The following is a 24,232-nucleotide window of genomic DNA, read 5'->3' as shown; positions in this document are numbered from 1 at the left end:
TTAGTCATTTATTTACTTTGAATTTTGGCAATTATGGTCCTCCATACATAACATCCATTTTGAGATGTCATCCAAACTGACGTCTACGTCATTATCATTTAAGCAGCCAACATCCTGGCAGCAATTTGGTAAAAATGAGCGGATACAAACAGCAAATAGGAAGTGAACAAGAAAAGGAGCGACAATAGACAATGCACTTGTATTTTGTTTGTGTGCGTGTATGCGTGTGTGCTGAGTGTTAATGAGAGGGCCACCCTCTAGGCGTAAACCCAGTTAATCACTCACTCAGTCTGCGGGAGGGACCGGCTCTGAGACGACAAAACAAACACACCAAACACACACACGCACACACAGTTGTTCTCTGTTCAATCTTACACACATACACGTCTCACGCACACACATTCTGTCTGTGCTTTTCAGTGTAGCACACGAGCCCATGTGGAAGCTCCCTAAAGTAATTACAGCGCTTGGGAAATGGAGGTGCTGCCGACCGGGGGGAGCGGGGGCAACCTGATATGCTATTAGAGACGGTTGTGTGTGTGTGCATGTGTGTGCGTGCGTGGATACAAGGCCAGGCTTGCTCGCAGAAGTGATTGAAAAGGAGGCTTTCAGCATTATTTTGTACATTTCCGCTGAATACAATGTAGAGTAGACAAAACATGTTCCTTTACAAATAGGTGATAAGGTACGATGGACAGGACCTAACCTGAAATTTTAGGTGCGACATTTATTAGTGAATAAATGTCAGTTTTGTGGTTTAAAAAAAATAAAATAAAAAAAATAAAAAAATAAATAAAAAGGATTTAGTCAAGCAAATACATTGTGATAAGAGCATATTAGCGCTTGGTGAGCGATTGCAGTGCAAGTTGCATATTGGGTCAAGTTTAATTTGGGCAAACACGTGATATTAAAGAGTCACATTGGCTTTAGGCAAAAAAAAAAAAAAAAAAAAAAAGTGACCTTTTGCTAAATAACACGTGTTTACATAATTTTCTGTTTGACTTCCTGTGTGTGTGCAGCTCAGTGTGCAGACAGAGAGGAGGCCTCTGTGTGTGTGTGCGCGTGTGTCTCATGGTGGAGGGAGCGGTGTGGCGGCACAGATTAGATGAGATTAAAGCCAGTCAGAGGATCAATTAGAGGCAAAACATCACAGAGCTACATTGCCAGCAACAATGAGATTAGCCCGAGGTGGAGCGCGTATGTGTGTGCGCGTGAACATGTATGTGGGGCGAGACCAAAAAAAAAAAAAAAAAAAAAAGACGGAGGGGGTTGTTTAGGGAGCACAGAGGAGACAAAGGGCTGCCAGCATTTATAGGATTATCGTGTGCTCCATTTCAACTGAGGTCTTGTTTTTTGGGGGATTGGGCGATTAGCTCGTCGGATCAACTGATTATTCGACTGGCAAAACACACGCTCAAGCTGGACAAACACTGCGCCATTTTAGCGGGGTTGTCGACGGTCACTGCACGAGAAATTCGGCAAAGACACTCGGGGCGGGACGCGTTATCTATATCAACTCATTCACTCGCAGCCATTTTCACTGAAGCAACCCTCTTTGCTCTTGACTGTTTTACTGGATTTTGACAGATTTTGCAAGGTCCACAGAATATTCTGTTCTATTGCTATAAAAACATGGAACCTACTAAAATAAAGATTAAAGTCTCTTCTTTCATCATGGAAAAAAAAAATATTTCTATCTGTTTCCATTTTGCAGCAATTAGCATTAGAAGGTTTCATCATTATTCGCAAATCTGTTTTGAATTGTGGGGAAATCAGCTCGTGATCTCTTATACTCGGCTACCACTTGCTGGCCGTTTTTGTAATTACTACCACTGCTTCACCAGTTCTCTGCAGTTGAGAGAACCTGGTTGTTTTTGAAAAGTGGGAGGAAGCCCGGAGAGATCCCACACAAGCACGGGCCATCTGCTGACTGTGAGGCAGATGTGCTAACCACTGTTTTATTTATGCCAAGCGCAAATCTAATTGCTGCTTCCCTGGCTCAATTAGGTTGTTTTTGCGTGCTCATGCTTACATACTAACTAGCTAACTATTAATCCTGGCACATGAAATGCGCTTGGCAGCATGGGTAATAACTGAACATTGTAATGCTCCTTTTTATCGGGTGTCCTATCATCGTGCTCTATTTTATTGATCATCAATCATGCACACAATTTCTTGGCAAGAGGCTATAATGTATGAGGCTAATATATGCCCATGTTACGGCTATACATGACAATATTTTTGATATGACTGTAATAATCGGGAAACATCTAGAGTTGTTTTTCAAATATGAAGAAGGATTACTGTAGTTTTACTTTATTTTGGTTTGATGTGGATATTAAAGGCCCAGTTTCACTCAGGAAAATGCACTTTTTAAATACAGGAGGTACACACTAACTTTCTCTCAGTCTACACATCTGGGTTTATGTTAATCTTTGGTGGTGATTTTGTCCTGTATTTAAAAAGTTAATTTTCCTGAGTGGAACAGGCAGACTGCGCCTTTAAATCATAGGTAGCCCGTTTATGACCCATGTTAAAATGTTACCCTAAAAACTTTGTCAATAAAGGTTGGTGAAATTGTACAAAACATGAGCCGGCACGTTATCACAAACATAATTGTTTGCACTTATTTGCAACACGGTGTTAAAAAATAACATTGAATAACAAACCACATGCTGCGTCTTGAGACAAAAAAAAAAAAAAGGGTTGGCTTCACTCACCATGATGTAATGACGCTGCATCTCCGACTTCTCACTGGCCAGCTTGTCACATTCGAGCTTCAGGCTGCGGTGGAAACAAATCGAGCAGAGTCAGCAGCGGTCGCTTCATCCCTCGTCACCGTCATTTTCATCAGCACCTCCTCCCTTGTCGGCCATCTTGACCATCATTACTGTCCTCATCCTGACCTTCCCCCATATCACAAGCAGATTCCAGCGGGAAAACCACCGTGCTAAAATGTCTACTTTCTAAACCAGAAAGCAGGCAAGTCTAAATATAGCACAGGCCATTAGCTGTAATCACGTCAGCGTTGATGACACGCGAGGCGACGGGACGAAAAGGAGGACACGTCAACAAGTCAGCCAGATGGTAAAATGAACACGACAAGGGAGGGGGGAGAAAAATCACCCCGCGTGCGTTTGACTGAAGGAGCCGGTGCCGACACGCCGGTCTGACAAGGTGAGATCCCATGCGAGGATGGATAAGACTGGGATGTTGTAAAGATATGCGCATAGACACGTGGCAGATAGATCTAAAACCTGCTTGATACTCTGGGTACATTGATGCTGTCTGCGGCAATGAAAGCTGCGTGACAGATAACACGGGCTGTGTCAAAATGCCACACGTAGCTAATGCTCATGGTGTCAAAATTAGTGTGTTAATTTTGAGTTCATTTAAAGTTCTTTTAATGCTACTATTTTATTTTATTTTTTTATTTTTTTTAAATGACCACCCCTTACTTGGAAAACCCGTACTGGGGGAATTCCAGTCACAACGCAGCAGATATGTCCATGTCAAAATTTAGCAGTAATAAATTGATATAATAATGCATATGCATAATAATGCAATTTATAAGAATGCATATATTTGTGGAGACTGAGGTAAAGTTATGTTTTACAATTTTAAAAATGTGCAGAATTTCAAAGGTTACTTCGTGTTTAAGATTAGATAACTCTTAAAATGAAAAGAAAAAAGGACTAAGCTGTCACCAATGTCTTACAAATGCATTTATGCCATCTAGTGGCGGAAAAATGACCTCAACACAAATCAATATCACACTCGGTTTTTTTTATACTACAGTACATCTTTTTAAATTTTAACTCAATTTCATAATTTATATATTTTTTCCCACTAAGTTAAGTGTATGAAAACATATTGTACATTTTATTGTACATTTAAAACAGATATAAAATTAGCAATTAACCGTGAGTTAACTATTGAAGTTATGCGATTAATTCCGATTAAAAATTGTAATTGCCTGACGCCCCTACTTTTTACTATTACGATATCAGTTGCAAACTCAGAGATTTGGGATTAACTGTTGATCCTGCGCACATTCAGATGTGCTTTTCGCTTCCAACTGGAGGGACACGACCACCGGCAGTTCTGATCAGGTTTGTTGACAGAAAGAAAAAGATTGCTCTTCTGAGAGACCGTCACAAGCTTCGTGGGAAACATGTCTACATCAACGAAAACCTCACCAAACGAAATGCTGACATCGCCAAAAAGGCTCGACAAATGAGAAAGAATGGACCTATCGAAAGCACGTGGACAAAAGACTGCCGAATTTTTATTCAAACTAAAGATAACTCTGGTCAACTAAAAACACGAATCGTGAAAGGAGCTGAGGAATTGGCAGCGCTTGAGAGACAACAGTAATTCACAATATCACAACAACAACAACAACAACAACAACATCACTAATTACCCAAAGCTGGAGTTGTATATGATTATTTGCTGACTTTGCCAAGGCTAACTCTTGTTTATACACCTGCATTGATAACATGTATTGCTGTTCCCGTTTGAATCTAAATATTGTCTGGCTCGAATTCCGTTTGGACATTTGTTCTAACAGTCAAGGCTACATGATAAGGCTGTATTGTGGCTCCAAAGAAACTGCTGTCAATACGCAAAATGGGGGTTGGTGGTCTGGTTCCTGGAATGCAGCTGGCGTGGGCCGCTCTGCTGGGTGAGCGAGGCTGGGCAGCGCACAGGAGTCATCAGATCCACAACATGCTAGCAACCAGTGGTGCTACCTGACCAGAATCGAGTGCTGACATTGCTTGAAAGCAATGGGCTGAATGCAAGCCGATCTACTCTTCTGGAAAGCACAACAAGTGTGAAAGCTGATCCGAGGTCAGCGAAGACCCTACTGGTGAAAGAGAAGAATTGCGCTTGCCTTGGCTGCTCGCCTGGCGGGGTGGGCTTGCTGGTGGCGTCTGGGGACCGACTCACCAGTTCTAAATGACTGGGACTAGCCACAATCTACACACGGACATTCAAGATGAACTGAGCGAGCAGTGTCTGGGATAGTATGGGATGGATAACGATAAAAATTAATGACTATTCTAAATAATGTATATGATTGATGCGTTATACTAATGGGTCGATGGGGACGGGTCTCGAATAAGCTTCGGCTTCTACCCGTCAGCCCTTCTTTCGGATGTCAATGTTGCAAATGATGTGATGTGATTGATGTAAACTGTAATGTGTCCGAAAGGAAAAAATGAATAAACTAAACTAAACTAAACTAAACTAAAGTTAGCTTCACATTAAATTCACATCTTTTCTTGATAATGTTTATCCAACAGTCAACCATACAACTCACCGACTTGTGAATTTTCTGTGGAAGATCAACTAGGGATGAGCGTGTACCGATACCAGGTATCGTTCTCGGTACTTGACAGTTGAAACAAATGTCAATGTCATGTCCCGGCTGGGAAGCATCGCATCCACTTCCTTTTTTCCATGTGTACATTGGTAGGCTTTGTGGTCTGTGGTGCGTTGTCATGACAACACCGCCCACCCCCCTCCCCCACCAATCTACCTGGCATTGGCTGCGCGCCTCCTGCGATTGGCGCTCATCAGCCGGCGGGCATGCACCGCTGCTCTCCAAAGACACTTTGATGGAGTTTTATTGCCGATTCTTCCGCCTCTAAATCGCTTGCGCTGTCATCTTTATTTTGATTGATGTATTCCCTGATCTATTTATGCATGGGACTGAGGGAAAGGGGAATTAGGAGGACGAGCAGGCGGAGGAGGAAGACGGCGACAGATACAATGGCTGCTACTATACCCAGGGGAACGCCTGTTGTACATTTGCCTTTTAAAAGCATCCGCGACATGCAGCGTATCACTACAAAGCTTCTACTGTGACTCCCCCATTTTAAAGCCCTCTCCCAAATCAACAGACAAAAAAATGGCTCTCTTTCAACTGTGTTTTGGCTCTCTGACGGGGGTTAAATGCTGCTGCTCACCATTGAGGGAATCACCCAAAAAAAAAGATGCATGATGTTACTGATACGTCGCAAAGCTCTGCAAACAAAACGAAGGAAAAGGATCGTCTTCAAGCTCGAAATACGCCGGGCTTTCATCTCTCTTTGCTACGGTAGATGCAAATGTACACAAGAACAAAACCAGGAAGGAAGTCAGCCCGCACAAAGAGAAAGCCCATGATGTCTCACCTTTCAGAAGTGCCATCAAACACATCAGTTAAGGTTGTAACAGCCGCTCTAGGGGAGACTTATTACGCCGTAATGGGGAGATTAGCAACCGAAAAGGTAGCACGACTTCAAAGAAAGGTGAACATAAAAAGGGAGGAATCAATTATATTGCATCCTCAAATAGTAAATTCCCTTCCTTGGACATAAAATAACAGGTAATGCTGCTAGTAGCTGCAATTACATGATGGAAAGGTCTCATAGCCGTGCAGCAAGCACAAATAGGAATAGACTTGATTTGTATGCTGTCACATTGATTACAAACAATTCTTATCAGTTACTCAGAAAATAGTGGAAAAGAATACCAAATTACAAACATACAATTGTTATCAGTAACTTAGACCAAAACGTACAAAATAATCTTGGATAATGAGCCACATGCTGCTTCACAAAAAAAAAAAAAAATCACAGGCATTGCATTCCCACTGCAGCAGATAAGTAGCAATTCTGAAAAGAAATCAATCATCACGATTTCAATGATATCATGCCTCGGAAACAGGCCAGCATTACAGTGACTGATTAAATTCAAAGCAGGCCAGGTCATTTGTAGCCGCTTTGAACTCTTATTTTCATGTCGTCTCACCTGTGGTATTGTGCTTGGAGGAACTGGAACTCGTCCTTGATCCTGTCGCAGGAGTCGGACGTTGTGAATTTCAGCTGCTGCGATGAAGCCTGCCAAGGGAGGAAGAACAGCGTGAAAAAGCAGGCGGGAGTGACGGGCCAAGAGGGAAAAAATAATTAAAAACACGAGCGAGAGATAGAGCGCTTTTTTTCAATTGAAGGTTTCAGGCCAGTGATCAGCAAAAGAAAGCGCCAGCCAAGGTGGATCACATCCAATTACACATTTAAGCACAGAATTGTGACGCACCCACATAGCGTTTAACGATAAATGGAGAAAAATGCTGCCAAAAAACGTGAGCAAGAGACTTATTGTGTTTAGACTTGCACTTAGCAACTTAAAATATTCATAGTTTGTCTAATTGTGCCCTTCGATTTGCTGGCAACCAGTTCAGGTTGCACCCTGACTCTCACTTGACGTCAGAATGGGATTGGATGAGAGATAATGATAAATATAAATAATTTTCATTTTACAGTTTGTTTCATTTCCTCCCTTTCACATAGGGCTGCTGGATTATGGGGAAAAAAAATAATCATCACGATTATTATGGCAATGATTGAAATGATGATTATTCAAACAATTATTTTGTGGTCCAAAACAAGAAAATGTTTAAGCATTTAAAAATATTAAGATTAAAATTATATACGTTGATTTTGGACCAAACAGAATTTATAATAATATATATTTATAATAATATATATTTATTTATTTATGTTGGCAAAAACTTGACGGAGTGCAGCATGTGCACTGTGTAGTAGGACGACCATTTATTTTTTTGGTCCAAAACAAAAACATTTTTAAACAAACAAAACCAATAAAAAAAATATTAAGCCAAATAAAATTATTAATTCTTTTTGGATGAAACAAAATTTATTAAATTAGTTATTTTAAATTTTTTTAAAAAGGTGCAAATGTATGAATTTAAACAACTAAAAAATTAGCATTAGCATTAGCATCTTTTTTTAACGATTATACTTATTTTGTAATGGTGGTGTAATAATTGAAATTGTAATTGAATTTCGATTAATTGCACAGCCCTACCCTCACATATTCATAATATGTATGTTTTTTTTTTCCTTCTAAAGGTGTTTTCTTTCATTTTCTTTTCATTTTAGTTGCACATCGAGATAAAGACTAAACTAAAAGTACAATTTTAGAGAGTCCTGATTCAAACACACAAAAATCGGGAAGCTAGAAAAGATGGAGACTACATACGATTTGAGAAAGTTGTTGTTAGGTGTGTAATAATGCAAAATCATACTGCAATGTTGTATAATGCAGTGACGGCACTGTTGACAGGTCAGTGGAATCTCGCCCAAATCCGGCACGGCAAGTACGAATACAAGCTCAATCACACAGGGGGCAGCTGCATTAACTATAAATGTTCCCCGAGCGCCGCTTTGGATACGAACACGCACCAGCTAGCCTTCATGTGATGTCCAAACCAGTTTGTTCAAGCCTCATATAGCAAGCAAGAACAATATAACTCTTTCACCACGCTTGACTGATGTCGTTTGTTGTCATTGTAAATCTGTCCACGTTTTCACCGCAGCCAATTTTGTACATGGCCTGCTTGTGTAAACCCAACTAGGGGCGAAATCTCATTATTCCTCAGTTGTGTGCGTAATGGCTCACGTGGGAGAAGGTGACATTTTCCCACTAAAACTGGCACGCCGCTATTAGGACTGACTTGTTCTCTGCCCCCTTAGAAAATAGGGCCCCGTAGCATTCGCACGAGCGAGAGTGACTGCAGGTCACACAAACACACTCCGCTTGCCAAAACAAGCCAAACGATTAAATACGGTAAATAACTTTTATACAGCGGTAGCGCAAAAGGCAGAGAGTACACAAAGAGTCTTGCTGTCGTGTTGTTCAATAAATTCTGTAATTTGTGTGATATGATAACGCTGGAAAACATCGAGTTGACGTTTTCCTGTATTTCACTGGAAGACAGACGGGAAACTGGAGCATGCAAATACTTTTCACATGTTTTAATGAGAAAAAAAAAGCACTCTATAATATTGTACTTTAAAAAAAAAACATCCAGTCATGACAAAATGAAACAAAATGTCAAGAATTGATCATTTTTTGCCTTTTTTGTTTTTGCTTCACTGTAATGGCCATTTTACTGCTCCTTATCAAGTGTGCACAATGCCCACCAGGGGGCAGTATAAAACAGATAAAGCCAAACATGAAGAAGTGAATCATAACTGACTCAATAAGCTGCTGTATTTTTTTGTATTTTTTATTTTTTGCAAAATAAACTCATTTGCTTCCAAAAACGTATAAATACGTTCTATTTTGAATGTTTTAAGTGTCCCAAAGACGTATTTATACTTTATTTATTTATTTATTTTTTTATGCTAGCGCATACAGCCTCTCAACTGCAAACAACAGTTGAAACAATGGTAGTTATTACAAAAACGGCCAGCAGGTGGCAGCAGAGCAAAGGAGATCAACCAGGGCCATGTTGAAAAAAAAAGCTCAAATACAATTCTAATTAGATTTGTAAATGATGATGAAACTTAGCTATATTCTAATGCTAATTGCTGTAAAATGAAAATGAAAAAATATTAAAGAAGAGACTTTAATCTTGTTTTTATAGCAATAAAACACAATATTATGTGGGCCTCAAAATCCAGTAAAACAGCCGGGAGTGAAGCGGACTGCTTCTGTGAAAATGGCTGGGAGTGAATGAGTTAACAATAATGCGTATGAGTCTTGTTAAATCATCCATCTACATGCGTATTCATTAAACTGTTGATGGTATTTTGGATTGTTTGTTACCATTAAGCGAAACAGACTTTAAGGTAAAGCTGTGCACTTGTTTATTCTCTGTTTTGTTTAGTTTGGCAGTAATCTTCAACTGGGACTTAAACAGCTACTTGGAACAGCGTATTCAAAGATAAATTTGGACAACGAGCTAAATGTATACTCACTAATACCCATATCGCCATCTGATCATATATTAAACTTGAAATACTAGTACGCTACAACATCAGGCATTTCACTGTCAAAGGAGAAGCTGGCGTTACATACAGAAATAACAATTCGCACACACACGCGCACACAAAAATCAAGCTGTTGCTTAGAGACGCTGACTGTAAAGCCAAATAAGCTTTTCTATTATCTCTCTGGTCCGTACTGGCGAGGAACAAACTCATCAAACAGCACCGCGGCTATTTGGTGCTGTGCCACGTTGAGCATGTGTCAACACAAGGCACTTAGCTGCAGGCAGCCTCGCACATCACGCTGCGATAACTGCTCCCTGCACCGCTTGGCTTTTGCATACCGTGTGTGTGTGCGTGTTTGTGATGTGTGCTTGCATACAGGTTGGCCCCGGAGCCCAAGGCTGGAGTTGCTGCCCCAGATCTTGTTTCCTCCCAGTGTAGCACAGTGTGTGCAACCATTTTAAACACCACATTTTTTCCCTTGTGTTTGCAGCCCCAGGTCGACCTTCCTGTTGCACGCAAATGTTGGGAGGTACACCATACAGAGCACTAAGTTTGAAGGGAATGAGACCATCAGGACAAGGCTTTGTAGACGTTTCAGAACCTAATGTGGAGAATCTTTACTGCCATGCTCCACCCACAAACTATAAAATATTTCCTTGCAATTTAAGGTCATCTGTCATGTACTTTTGGTTCAAATGTCAAAAATCTAAGACCAGATTGCGTTTGAAGCACAAATGAAATGAACAAATTGACCCTAAAATTGCTGCTTCAAACCAAAATGGCAGACTTTTTTATTTTTTTTTATTATTATTATTTTTTAAAAGTTTTTCCTTGCCCTTTTGTGGTTTGATGAGGGGGTGTCATTGCTATTTGTCAACTGTGAGCATGTGAAGCCCTTTGAGACTTTTGTGTCAAGTCAAACTTGACTTGACTTCATGTGTCTTTTTTTTAAGTCTACTCATAAACGACTAAGTGAAACAATTGGTCCAGATTTGACCTTGTGAAGTCAACAAACATTGCTGTCCAGTCCAAATCTAATCTAATCTAATTTAGCATTGACGATTTTTTCTAGTATGTGTCGTGAAAACGTGATTAAGAAATTAATTTTTAAAAATCTTTATAACAGGTTTGTTTTTCTGTAAATGGGTGACAAGTAAATGAACTCATTCGCTACCGGCCTTTTTACTGGATTTTGACTGATTTTGCAAGGCCCACAGAATATTGTGTTCTATTGCTAAAACATGGAACCTATCAAAAGAAAGATTAAAGTCTCTTCTTTTACCAGAAAAAAAAAAAAAGTATAAATATGTTTCCTTTTTGCATCAATTAGCATTAGAATCTAGCTAAGTTTAATCAATTTGAACAAATCTTCTTAAAATTAATTGAGTAATTGAGCACTTTTTTTCAACATGGCCCTGGTTGAGCTCCTTTGCTCTGCTGCCACCTGCTGGCCGTTTGTGTAATAACTACCATTTCTGCAACCGTTCTTTGCAGTTGAGAGGCTGCATCAGTCATCTGTATGCTCTAGCATTAAAAAAACAACAACAAATAAACGTATAAATACGTCTTTGGGACACTTAAAACAAAAACAAAAAAAACGTATTTATAAGTAATTGGGAGCAAATGAGTTAAAACAATTTCTCCCACTGCAGAAGAACTCTAGTAGAATGCTGCCATTTTTAAGTACAAATATGATGACATCACTTCGCATTTTACATCGAGACAGAGCATATGCAGACCGGCTATTTCAATTGAAATGTTTACATGATATTTTTTTTTGGCTCAGCAAAAGGAATCCAGCCCAATGATTCCGAATGAAATCCCATTAGGATTCAGCCTTTTTATTCTGATAGAGGTGTTTCTATGGAGCATTTTTATTGTCTTTCGGTTTCATTTTAATCATAACACAAGGCTCCACGTAAACCAGTTTGATGAATGCAATGTTAATGGTCGAACAAACCATCTGAAATATCCTCAAATTACCCGTCTTCCTACTGAGGACCATGACGGACGGACGGACGGATAGTCAATCAATGGGACTTTGACTTAAGATGGCAGCCAAAGGGGTCACTGGGTGCATGAATTGGACTAAGTACAGCATGTACATGCGGCCATCACCTTGCAGTCATAGAAAACACTGGAAGCCGTCTATGTGACACCGTGCCACTGGCCAAGACAAGGTGCTCTACGGGCGCCCAACAGCAGATGGACGCCCAGAATGTGAATGAAAGACTGCCGTAATACAGCGACACGTGCCATCTGCTGTGACCGAAAAGGTGGCTGAACGCGTCGGGAGCCAAAATTGTGTTTGTGCAGGAAAGAGCGCGGCTGGGCTGGCTTGTATGGTATTGGTAGGCACCACGGACGCCAACATCCAGTGTGAATGTGTGACGAGAATACATGGTGTGTGCGTGTGTTTTTGTTTTGTTTAGTTTTTTGGGGGCATGTGTATATGAGGCACAAATATTCATTGCTATGAGTCATACAGCCCACACAGCCTCTTCCTCGCATGCTCAATTTGCATAGTGCATGTGGACGCACACACGCACACACACGCAGCACTTTAAATGTAGGACAACCTCTAATTCGATTCTGCCCCGCTCCTTTGAGACGTAATTAAAGCATTAAAAAGCTTTGTGCGCCGGCGAGGCAATTGAGACAGTCTTCAGCGAATAAATGGGATTCGTCGTTTCAGGAAATTACTGGCCCGCCTTCCTTCCCGTACCACCTGAACCCCAACTCAAGGCGCACACACACACACACACACACACCCTTTCCTTGCCTCATCCGTGTGAAATCTACTGCAAAACGTTGTTTTTACACCACTGAGCAGTTAACAAAGAGAATGGAAGGAGATTAGGGCACGCACACAAGCAGAGTAGCAGCAGGATACATTGGAAAACATCCTCCTCCGTATAAATCCTGCCTAAGGGTAGTGGGAGTGTGTGGATCGTATTTCCTGGAGCACTGCCTGGATGTTTACATCTCACTTGGTGTGTGCATGTGTGCGTGTTTTGCAGGGACGTAGCGTTGGGATTGTAAGGCCTGGCTAATGACTGGATGTTATCTCACTCCCACTCTTTAAAACGACTGCAGAAGATCTACGCGGAGTGACTAATAGTTGGCCGCCGTGTTGCGTTTGTGAGCTACAAGGCTGTTTTGTTGCGCGCCATAGCAACGGTCCAGTCAAGGACGACTCGGCTGCATCCACTTTCTGGAAGTGAGTCGAAAGACTCGAGCTTGAATGTGGAAGATGATGGCAAACATGCTGTCAGAATGTATTCGTAGGTAGAATAAAAATAACAATACTTGTGGTAAGACTGGAATAGGAAATTTACCAGAGCATGTAGTTCAATATTCAATATTATTTGTTTGAGGGATCACAAAGCAGATTAATGTTTAGACTAGGATTAGTCAGACAACTTTATTTGTGTTTATTCCAACCAAATAGTAAATCCACACCTCTGCCAGGGTTAAACTGGTAACGGTTGTAATGGAAATTTACCGGAGTGTGATCAAGAGAGGGAAAAAAAAGGTGCATTAAGGCCTATAGCGCCTGCCAAAACATGCCTCTAAAACCTATGAGTGACTTTAGAGTCACTCCTGAAAACCTGGTTTTCCTGGAAACTCAAAAATATTGTAATGCCTATTAAATAATTGATATCTCAGCTCCCGGAGCAGATGGAAACATAATTCCAAAAACATTTCAGAGCTTACACCTGTGGCGTTTACACAAACCTACGATCATTATTTAAAACCTTCAATATATTTTTTTAAATAATCGACAAAGAACTGTGTCGCATCTGTGGATATATTTACCTTCAACACTGGAGCGTAGCTGTAACAACCTTGGGGGATCGAATGGTAAATATTTGTCGTCCATTTCGTTACAAAGTCGTCGAAATTTTAAACATACTTATTGTCTACAAACATATTTCTGAACAATATACACTGTCAACTGGTTACACAGATTCAAATTCCTCCCGCGCCGTCGTCAATCGCGTCATTTATTTCATAACTCCCGCAAATCTGCGTAAGCCATAAATGCTCGAATAAAATTCAAGGACACGCTACGAGGCCCACGTCACCCTCTCGTCTATATTCTGATGCACTTCATCGTGTCTTATTCAAACAAGTTAAATTAGATCTAAGATGGTGGGTCGACTAAAATGAATGCACTCAAGTGTTTGTGAGGGTCACTTAGGCTATTTTGTTGAATAGTGAAAAGAGTAGGTGTGCACAGATGACGGATTGATCGTTGGAATCGGTATCGGCGCCAATGTAATTAATTAAAAAAAAAAAAAAATCAATCCATCAATCTAATCTCACTTCTCAGAGGTTTGAAAAACGTAGCCACTGTCCTCTTCTACTAAGAGGCTTTTCAGTTTTATTTGGTAGAACTGCTTCATGTGTCGTTACAACAACCAGTTTTTATTATTTCACAGGTATTGTTCAATGTTTTACAATAATACAAGATTGGAACGTTGACGGTGAGTTGAGTATTAAGTCCTTAAAGACCGTATCCCACTGATGTTGATTTGACGTCAGAGTTCTCTCAAGGTCGCAATGTCTTCTAAACGTTCTCGAAACAGTTTCTATGCGTTTTGTTATTGCAAGAAAAAAACAGCAAAACTCAAGGCAAACATCTGGCGATCGTTTGGCGAGCATTTGCGAACCTTCAACAATCGAGGCTTTAAGTAAGTTACCCGTCTTGTGGAATTGTATTTAAAATACTTTGTTTGGCCAGGTTGTTAATCATTTACCAGTCAATATAGTCTAAAATACAGACGATTTTGTAAAACTGTAAACTGCGGTGTTGAATGGTCCAAAATTTTGGTGCACCCAACAAAAGAAGTTTGGCGCACTAGTGCAAAAACAGTCTATGTCATTCATTACACAACAAGAAACCCAAGTGCAGGGTGAAAAGTTCTTTTCTGCCTCTGGTACTATGTCAGATGTTGACAAAGTGGCGGTTTGAAATCACACTAAATCCAAATTAGGCACTTAGATCATCAGTGTAAATTCATCTACAGAATAGCTCCAGCCTAATCACAACATAGAACTAGCAATGTCTACGTCCCAGAATCCGGGTCAACACAGCTGCTTCAAATATGCCTGATGTATGAAAATATGCCTGTGTGTGTTTATGTGTGTGTGCGTTCAAGCTGAGGTAAAGGATTGTGTCTTCAGCCGCTCTGGACAGGGGCTTTGGAGCGCAGAGAGAGCCTAATCCTGTTTGGGCCAGGAATTTGATTTTGATTATTATCTCTCACGGACCAAACCAAGGCTTAGCCCAATCCCCCCCCCCCCCCCCCCCCCCCCCCACCTACTCCTGCTCCTCCTCCCTTCGCACACCTCCCCTCGCAGCCCGACAGAGTTGACCTCGTTAAGATGCTTTAAAGAGGATTATTCTACTTTTATCACTTGGAGTGAGGTGCCCTTGCAAACACAGACTTGGCACGGCTCGGCGAAACTATCTTGACCCCGCGTGCAAGGCCAGCCAAGCGTGCGGCAAAAACACACACAAACATGACACTCATGGCATGCTGCCCCGGAGACACGGATGCACAAAAAATGTGCGCGCACACACATACACCGAAGTGACAAGGTGGCTGCGGGGAGGCATTTAATAGCTCAACCTACACACACATACACACACGCGGACAGGAAAAAGAGTGCAGAGATTGCAAAACCGAGGGAAATGGGCAATTTGTCAAAAGTGAGGGGGTAAAATGGTGAGGCAGGACCGGGCCGACGGTTTGGAGAGCATGTCTGAGATTAAAGCCAGACGCGTGGAGGGGGGGGGGGGGGGGGTTGTAAGGGTTAAGATTACACCCCGTATGGTTGTGCAGATGATTGATGTCTGCTTGTAAAAAGTAAGGTTATTACTCACAACAACCCGCAGGGGAGGAAAGGAAAGGCAAGGCAAGGGGGGCAGAAGATTAGTCTCTAAGTTTGCAGCAAAGTGGTGATAGAGAAGACGATAGATAAATGGAAAGATGGATACATTTTTTTGCATAAGAAGGCTTGTATCCTACCACTGTATGGTTGTTGTCACAACATGGCCCGAGTACTTGCCAGAAATTCTTGCAGCACCTTTAATGTTTCTTTTGGCTTTGACGTACTTGGCAGCCACCCTCAACAATTTTCTGTCAAAGACTGACCCATGATGACCTTGAAAGTGATTGGTCAGTTTTGTTTGTGTTTTGTTGTTAGAGTCGCAGGTCAGCCAGTGACTATCCCAGATGACTTTTGAGGCAACCTGTACTGGTCACCAGTCAATTGTAGGGCACATTCAAACACACAAGCATCCACACAAACATTTTCACTTATGGTAGAGACAGTTTAGAGTCTTTCAAAATAACAGCATGTTTTTTGGAATGTGGGAGGAAGCTGCAGTACCGGGGAAAAATCCAACCAAGCATGCAGAGAACAAACTGACTTCACACAGGAACCTAAAAGACTTTTTTTTCACGGTTCTGTGAGGCAGACTTGTTAAGTTACACATTAAAAACTGTAAAAAGTTTGGTAGGCAGGGTACACCCTGAACTGGTCGCCAGCCAATTACAGTAGTCCGATGATGATCATGAATAATGTTATGAATGGAACGATGCGGAAGTGACGTTACTTTAAGGTGCCATCTGATTGGACGAAGAGTTGTGTTTTGTGCCAAGTAGACTGACATGGCATACATTTTTGTGCTGATTTTAGCTGAAGTGAGCTGATAATCTTTTTTTTTTAGCACCAGCACCCAAAGATGTGAAAGAGGAGTATAGGCATTGCTTATAAATAGATGAATTAAAAAAAAATGCACTACTATTAATTTATGGTAGGTGACTACTGCTGACTACTGATTGAGAATGGGTGGATGGGTTTGTATTTGTTACTAAATATATAAATATATATAAATATGTATAAGTTATTAAATATTTACTAGTAATACTACTACTACTACTGTTTCTTCTTCTACTACTACTACTACTATTAATAGTAATTAATAGTTAATTACTTTGTAATTTTCACGGAATGTATCTTTTTATTTCCTTCATTAGCATTCCGCTATTAGCATTCAGCTTAGCATTCAGCTATTAGCATTCAGCTTTCCCACGCAATTTCTTCAGAAATTGCCCTTAGTCTAGTTTACAAAACTATTGCTCCTAAATTGAAGCAAAAAAAATAAAAATAAACTTAATCTGAACGACTCATCTTTCAAAACAACTAAATCTGGTCAATTGTATCTCAAGGCCAAACTTTACTGCACTAAACTCTGTAAAACGCCAAGTTCTGTCTTTCCAATTTAGTTCTAGCAAGAAAGAGGAGAGATTGTACGAAGCAAATGCATGGACCGACATGGACAAGGTCTACAGTATTGAACAACATGGCAGCTGTTGTCACAAATATTACAGTAATCCTTCCTCAATCGCGGCGGATTGCGTTCTAGATCACCACTGTAATAAGTGAAATATGTAAATACCTGTACAATATTTAAATACTCACTAGACGTGTTTTTATAGCATTTACAGTTGTTAGTTACATCTTAAGGTCATACTTTTAAAATACAAAACACATTTAAACACAATCTATTGAGAGAGGTAAAGAGCAATGGATATTAGATAAAACAAAAATATTGTACAAACAGTAAGTGGAATGGTGTACTGATTGATGCACTGGCAATGCCTTTACAGTAATCAAATCTCACTTTTCAGTCCCAACTAACAAACTTATCCCACAATATACATCAATAATCATGCCCAAAGAGGTACATCATAAAATGGGCCTATAGTCGTCGTGTTCTGTAGGTGTAAAAAGCAGGACTACAGCAGATGACAGGTTTAATTATTTTCTACAAAAACTAGGCTGTGCTGAAATGCAGTACTTCCTGTTTTGTTTTTGTTCTTTCAAAATGTGTACGCTCTCCAACTAAATAAGAGTGTCACTATCTAGTGGTCGGAAAAGAAATTAGCAAAATGGCCTGACTACAAACCTGAACCCACAATGGATGAGCATTTCCTGTACTGTATACCGAACACCGAGTTGCCTTGTGGCTAATTATTGACAGTTACTTGTAACATAGTGCGCAAAAATAACTTTGAACAACGAGCCACCAAAGATTATTATTCGATCACATGTCGCAGCCTACACTATACCCATCATTGTGTATTGTGAATTACACGGAGGCAGGAAGCCGACAAACAAAAGTGGGGTTGTCGTCGCCTTGCTATGAATCCTGGCGGAGCCTGAAAGGGATCACGGGGATGAAGCAACACATTGTTCCAGTTGGGGCCTTAGCGCAGACAAACAGAGCAGCTAATTCTCTTGTCTGCTGCGATGCGGTGCGGCACCGCCTTGTGTTCTGTGCCGAGGCAGAGGTCCAAGGGGGGGCTCCGACGGGGTTGAGGCCAGCTGGGCCAATCAAGCAACCCCCGTGGAGAGCTTTGTTCCTGCCCAGCGCACCGTTCTGCACCGGTGAAGGGTTAGCTCGACGCACCGCCGCCGCCAATCTAGCTCCCCCCACAGCCACGCTCTCCACAGGGAACAAGCTGCTGAATACTGATGCAGCAGGTCCACACAAACACGCACTCAATGAACACTCCAATGCCAACGCAAATGATAAACCGTTTAAATTCGGGACGTTGTGTCGCGCAGTGAACAACAAAAGGCCATTCTGCAAATATAAAGGCTGCCAATTGCTTATGAATTTGTACCATCTTCCGCTCCATCAACATGCAGATGCATGCGGCGCAAACATTCATACAGCTAGACAATGGCATTAGTGTCTGCTTTTATTTATGAGTTACGGTGTGAATTTGCAAAGAGAAACTGACTTCAATCCCACACAAAATGCAGATATTTTAGAGGTACAATGATTCACCAGCAACTAATCGATTATCAAATTAATTGTTGGTCGGTTAATCGGTGGCATTTCTCCCTGTGGTGGTTTGCCGTCATCCCTCTCAGTGTGGATGAACTCCTCCTGTGTGCCTTTCCTCACAGGGTTCTTCTGTGCCCTGCCATGTTGTGGTTTGTGTGTACGATCATGGGGCTATGGGGGGGAGGGGGGACTTTTTCTTGTTCTTGTATTATAGATGTTTTAATTGTTCAGCACATTGAGTTGCATTTGAATGTATGAACAGTGCTATCTAAATAAACTTTGATTGGTTGAATGAGAAAGTTCTCAAGTCCTCCATGTAAACAGACTGATTATCTTTGTGGGTTTTTTTTCTTCTTAAGTTTAAGACCGCCTTCCAACCTAATCATTCTTGTCCCTGTGTAACCGCCGCCATCTTGAATTACTCTGTAAATAGTGAGCAGCGTTTTCTCCTATTGTCTCAGCGGCACAAAGTATCATGGTCTATGTAGTTCACAATGCTATGTTTGGCTGAAGTGGATGAAAAGAAATGTTTGTGATGTGCTACTTTTTTTTTTTTAATACAACATTATGATATCGTGATACCACCATTATCGTTACATCCCTAATAATGATGCGTTAAAATAGGGCTGCTCGATTATGGAGAAATAATAATCCCGATTATTTTTGCAATAATTGAAATCACAATTATTCCAACGATTATTTATTTTTTGGTACAAAACGAAAACATTTTTAAACATAAAAAACAAAAGATAATACGACAAATAGAATTCTTTGAAACAATTGTGCAAGTTCCTTTGGATGAAACAAATTTATTAAATTGGTTATTTTATTGTACTAATCTATTATTAATCTATTAATTGAAATTGTAATTGAATTTCAATTAATTAAGCCCAGCCCTACGTTAAATTTATTTCTACAATGATTCAGAGGGTCCAACGAAAGCTAATGATGAATGAAATATGATGACATTCACCACATAACAGTAGCGCGCAGAATTTGTCTGATCGCTCCGTCACCAAAGTCGCATTACGCCATTTGCACCACAACTTAGACCTGCTCCTAGCTGGTCTAAGATTGAGTCTATTTTCTGTCTGTGTGGGGCATGTGTAAATAAAACACCCTCAGCCTGCCAGAATACCCCCATCGCACAGGAGTCTGCCAAATTCCCAAACATGGCAAACAAGAAACTGCTCCTGCATGAAAATGAAGGCGCACCAGTTTTTACGCAAAGCGCACGTGCACCGTCTACAAAAATAGAACCCCGAGTGTCTCTGAGTGCATTCATGTGTATGTTGTTGTTCTAATTGAGTCCGAGGCGGAGACGCCCCTCCCATTCAAGCCATCCTCGACAAAAATCAACATCACCTGTGACCCCTGTCGTCAACTTGGCTAGTCAAAAGCAAGACCCCCCCCCCCCCCACCCCGCCCCCTGTGGTTGGGGAGGTGCACGTTTGTCATGCTAATCAGCTGGCCTAACCTTAATGACCCAGACATCTGCTGGCCCGCGTGTGTCAAGCCCCCTGCATTCAATTTCCCGCCCACCCATACAAAAAGAAGATAGCACCCTTGAGGCTGCTAAAAATGTGTGTGCGTGTGTGTCCTTGCAAGAATGATCAATTTCCACTAGCTGCAAATAAACACAGCTAGGGTTGCGCACACACACACTCACTGCACACAAATTCGGAGGGTAGGGTTGGGGGGGTGGTTATTTAATGGGCGAGACAGGGGACCACCGGGATTAAGACTCCCTCCAACACACACACAGCCGGAGGTTTTAGAGGAAAAGCTGGGGGCTGCTCTGTTAATTCAAGTGGGCTTCATAATGCCCCTGAACCGCCCACTAATACATCAGACCTGAGCATGTGTGTGTGTCAACTTCACTACCCCACTTCAATGTTTAAAGCTTGAAGTCGACTAATCTCCAATCACGTGTTTGAAAAACAGTTCACGGTCACAAATGCGACCGAATTGGAATGTGACCAAATTGGTCGCATTTGAGAGATGTTTTTCCCAGGCCGCCTTTGATGTCCCATCACGCTATGGAAAACAAGGAGAAAATGGCTCGAGGAAGAAATAGAAATGACGTCATTGATTAGTCGACTTTGACTTGATGTCAACAGATTGTAGTCAACTACAAAAATATGTCAGTCATTTAACCTCTAGTGTGTGGATGTGTGAGGATTTTGTCTCACTTCCCTTCAACTTTGGCACTTTTCACTTGACTTGCATGCCACAAGCAGCTTTGTTGAAGCTGCATTAGGATTAATCAAGTAAAAAAAAAAAAAGCCAACAATATGCCAAATGCTATCAAGTGGGTCAGGCATCAAAAGAGGCTTTTTCCATCCTCACCACTATTAATCCAATGAACTGTGCCCGTAACCTGCGACTACAGACGATTACTAAACTAAATTCATTGAGAAGGGGGGAAAATAAATAAATAAATAAATAAAAAAAGAGGATTTTCGTCTAGAATGACTCCATCCATGATGACACCATCTTTGTGGATACACGTCTGAAATTGAAAAACTCCGTTTTGTGGATTAAGTGCAACAAAAAGCTAAAGAAAAACCAACAACCCATGCTAGCCGATTTTTAATGGCAGCTGAGGTGGGAAATAAGAGTGGCAAAATAAATAAATAAATAAATAAATAAATAAATAAATAAATAAGAAAAGCGCAATGAATTCACCCTTTGATGCTCCTCAAAGTGGAAGTCAAGTTTAAAAAAAAATAAAATAAAAATCTTTTCCTCAATATGTTGTATGCACTCCCACTACTTGCTGTCTACTGAAAATGACATCACAGTGTCTAAGTACTCAGGTGACGACCATAATGGCTCACCTGTTTTCTTGGTTTCGTTATGTGATGGCCACAAGCTGAGCCCTTTAAGCTGCATTCGAGGAAAGTGGGAAGTTGGACTTTTCCAACTTCATACCAGGAAGTGTGCACAGGAACACCCCTTTGAACTTGGAAAAAAGGACCCCGACGTCACCGACCAGATTCAATCTGATGTCACTCGACGATTGTGACCCCCGAGGAGCGACAGATTGTAAATGGTAGGGGTGTGAATTGCCTAGTACCTGACGATTCGATTCGTATCACGATTCACAGGTCACGATTCGATTCGATACCGATTAATCCCGATACGAATTTATAAGTCGATTGTTGCGATTTTTTTTCATTCAAATTTAGAAAATACTAATCAGTAAGCTTGTAGAGTGTAAGATTTATATGAAAATGTATTATTTATTTATCTGAAATTTCAGTCTTATAGAGGTTGTAATCTGTTTCATGTCTCAACAGCATTAAAATAAAATATTAAGGCTTAATGTTCCGTTCATATAACATTCTTCCATGCTCAAGGTGTGAATCCTAAAAAAAAAAAAAAAAAAAAAAAAAAAAAAAAAAAAAAAAATCGATTCTGCCGATTATCTAATCGATTCGAGAATCGCGCGATGTAGTATCGCGATATATCGCCGAATCGATTTTTTTTTAACACCCCTAGTAAATGGAAAAACATAATTTACAAGATTTAACCGATATTTATTTATCTTTATGTATTGTTACTTTTTTGACATCGGGTCGGAAGTCGGATAATCCGAGTGGGATCCGACTTCCCACCTTCCTCGAATGCAGCGTCAGGCACATGTGGCAAAATGGCCACCCTCTGAGATGTATAAAAACATGTGGATTATTCTGCTTAATTCATACCCCACAAAATTAACCAGAATAGTTTAGAATAGTGCAGGCACATAAAACATATGAATGTAATCCAGTACGCTTCCATCTCATTCAATTTGACCTCCAATTGACTTTTGAGGCATTTCTTACCCTATAAAAATCAGTCCAAAAGCCAGAGTTTCATAAAAAGGTGCTGAAATGATGCCTCAGCTTGCTTGTATGAGAAAGGCTGACTTATCTTGACACGCTTATCTATATGAATGTCACGCATGCTGCTCATCTACAAGCCTGTGTGACAGGAGAGGTGACAGCAGGACGTACACGGGGGGTGGGGGGTTGACTGTGTCGCTAACAGGGGAGCTAACAGGGCCAATGGCAGATTACAATAGACCAGATTGACTATATAGACACTTTTCATTCCCGACTCTCATTTTTAATCATGTGGCTAAAATAATCAAATAGGTTTCTTTTAGCTTGACTTTTAGTAAATAACACCTTTTCACCTCGTAACGTAGGAGATAAAATGGTTTACCGATAAACCGTGATGCAATTTTAGATGCTTAGTTTTACAACTCAAATTTTTAATTTGAGTTATTACTGCATTTAGTATATCTGTGTATTTGTTATGGTGCTACTAAACACATCAAAGTAGCGCAGGTCAAATGTAGGTCAATATCATTGTGGTCTATGGGCACAGAGAACAGATTAGTTGGCATAGTTGGTGAGTCTTGCCTTGTTTTACAACTGTTAAACTGTCATCCAAGATAATACTTAGCAGGCAAAGTAATACCACAACCATCCAGTCTAGCAATTTTCAACAGTCTAGCCAGACATCCAACCAGCAATCCATTTTCTACAGCACTTGTCCTCATACCAGTCCCAACATGCAAACGGGATGGCCAGAACCAAGATTTGAACCTGGGACATCTGGACTGTGAGGCAGATGTATGCACTTGCCATAATACAGGTCACAGACTCACAGGTGAGCTAGAGCCTATCCCAGCTGACTTTGAGGTGAGATGCAGGGTAAACCTTCAACTGGTTGCCAGCCAATCACAGGGCACATGTAGACAAATGAGAATTCACAATAACATTCAAAGCTACGGACAATTTAGAGTCGATAATAAACATAACATGCATGATTGTGAAATGTTGGAGGAAGCCTGCAAGACTGGAATCTTGAGACCTCTGGATTGTGAGGCAGAAGAACTTGTCCACCCATTTCCAATTCCAATTCGATGTGTAATTTGCATTTTCAACCCAGAGAAAATAGTAGAAGCCCACTTAAGCTTGGCCAGTGGTAGAGTGCATGCTATGGATTGAGTCTCTGTTACCATGGTGATGCAAGATTTCGGGCTTCCAATAGTAAAACCCATTCAAATAAAAATAATATGCACATGCATTTTAACACAAACAACTGAAATGCTTGGTGAATAGAATGTTTGGCTATTTTTTTTTATGAGGATGATTAAAAATAAGTATTATATATATATATATAAGTATCAAGTATTGTTGAGAAGGCCAAATAGCAGGTTCACAACAAAAATAAACAAATAAATGACTTACTGAGTGTCTTGATTGTGGAAACATCATGTCAGTCCCTTGTTGCTGTCTTTTCCCCACCTAAAACCAAAAAGCCTTGTGTTGATATTGTTCCTTTGTCCACCCCCCACAAAAAAAAAAAAAAAAAAAAAAAAAAAAAAAAGACTTTCAAGTGGAGCTGTCCAGCGTCTAGCTCACAGCTAGCTTGCGAGACACCCCCCAACCCCAAAACACATCCACCCTACTCCAAATAAAAATCCCAATTTTGACTTTGGTTTGGTCTTGACGACGTGGTTGGAGCTAACCAGCGAGCATCTAAGCTAAACTAGCCGTAATTCTTCCTCCCC

At 40.7% G+C, this 24,232-nt stretch overlaps 1 protein-coding gene across 2 annotated transcripts in view; it reads right to left on the bottom strand.

Annotated features, from left to right (window-relative positions):
* tle5 (TLE family member 5, transcriptional modulator) overlaps window positions 1-24,048 on the bottom strand; it is a 35,374-nt gene extending 11,326 nt beyond the window's left edge. For both annotated transcript variants that reach the window (XM_077534787.1, XM_077534788.1), the window contains exons 1-3: window positions 23,910-24,048; window positions 6,802-6,890; window positions 2,721-2,784 (exon numbers count right to left, since the gene is read on the bottom strand). In XM_077534787.1, the coding sequence (XP_077390913.1) occupies window positions 2,721-2,784; window positions 6,802-6,890; window positions 23,910-23,936 (180 nt within the window). In that variant the 5' untranslated portion in view covers window positions 23,937-24,048. The remainder of the gene's footprint in view (window positions 1-2,720; window positions 2,785-6,801; window positions 6,891-23,909) is intronic.
* Between the last annotated feature and the right edge of the window lie 184 nt (window positions 24,049-24,232).

This window comes from Festucalex cinctus, chromosome 10 (assembly GCF_051991245.1).
Source record: "Festucalex cinctus isolate MCC-2025b chromosome 10, RoL_Fcin_1.0, whole genome shotgun sequence".
NCBI classification, from domain to species: Eukaryota; Metazoa; Chordata; class Actinopteri; order Syngnathiformes; family Syngnathidae; genus Festucalex; species Festucalex cinctus.
Note: the sequence above shows the minus strand (reverse complement) of the source record. Positions and strands in the feature narration are given on the sequence as shown.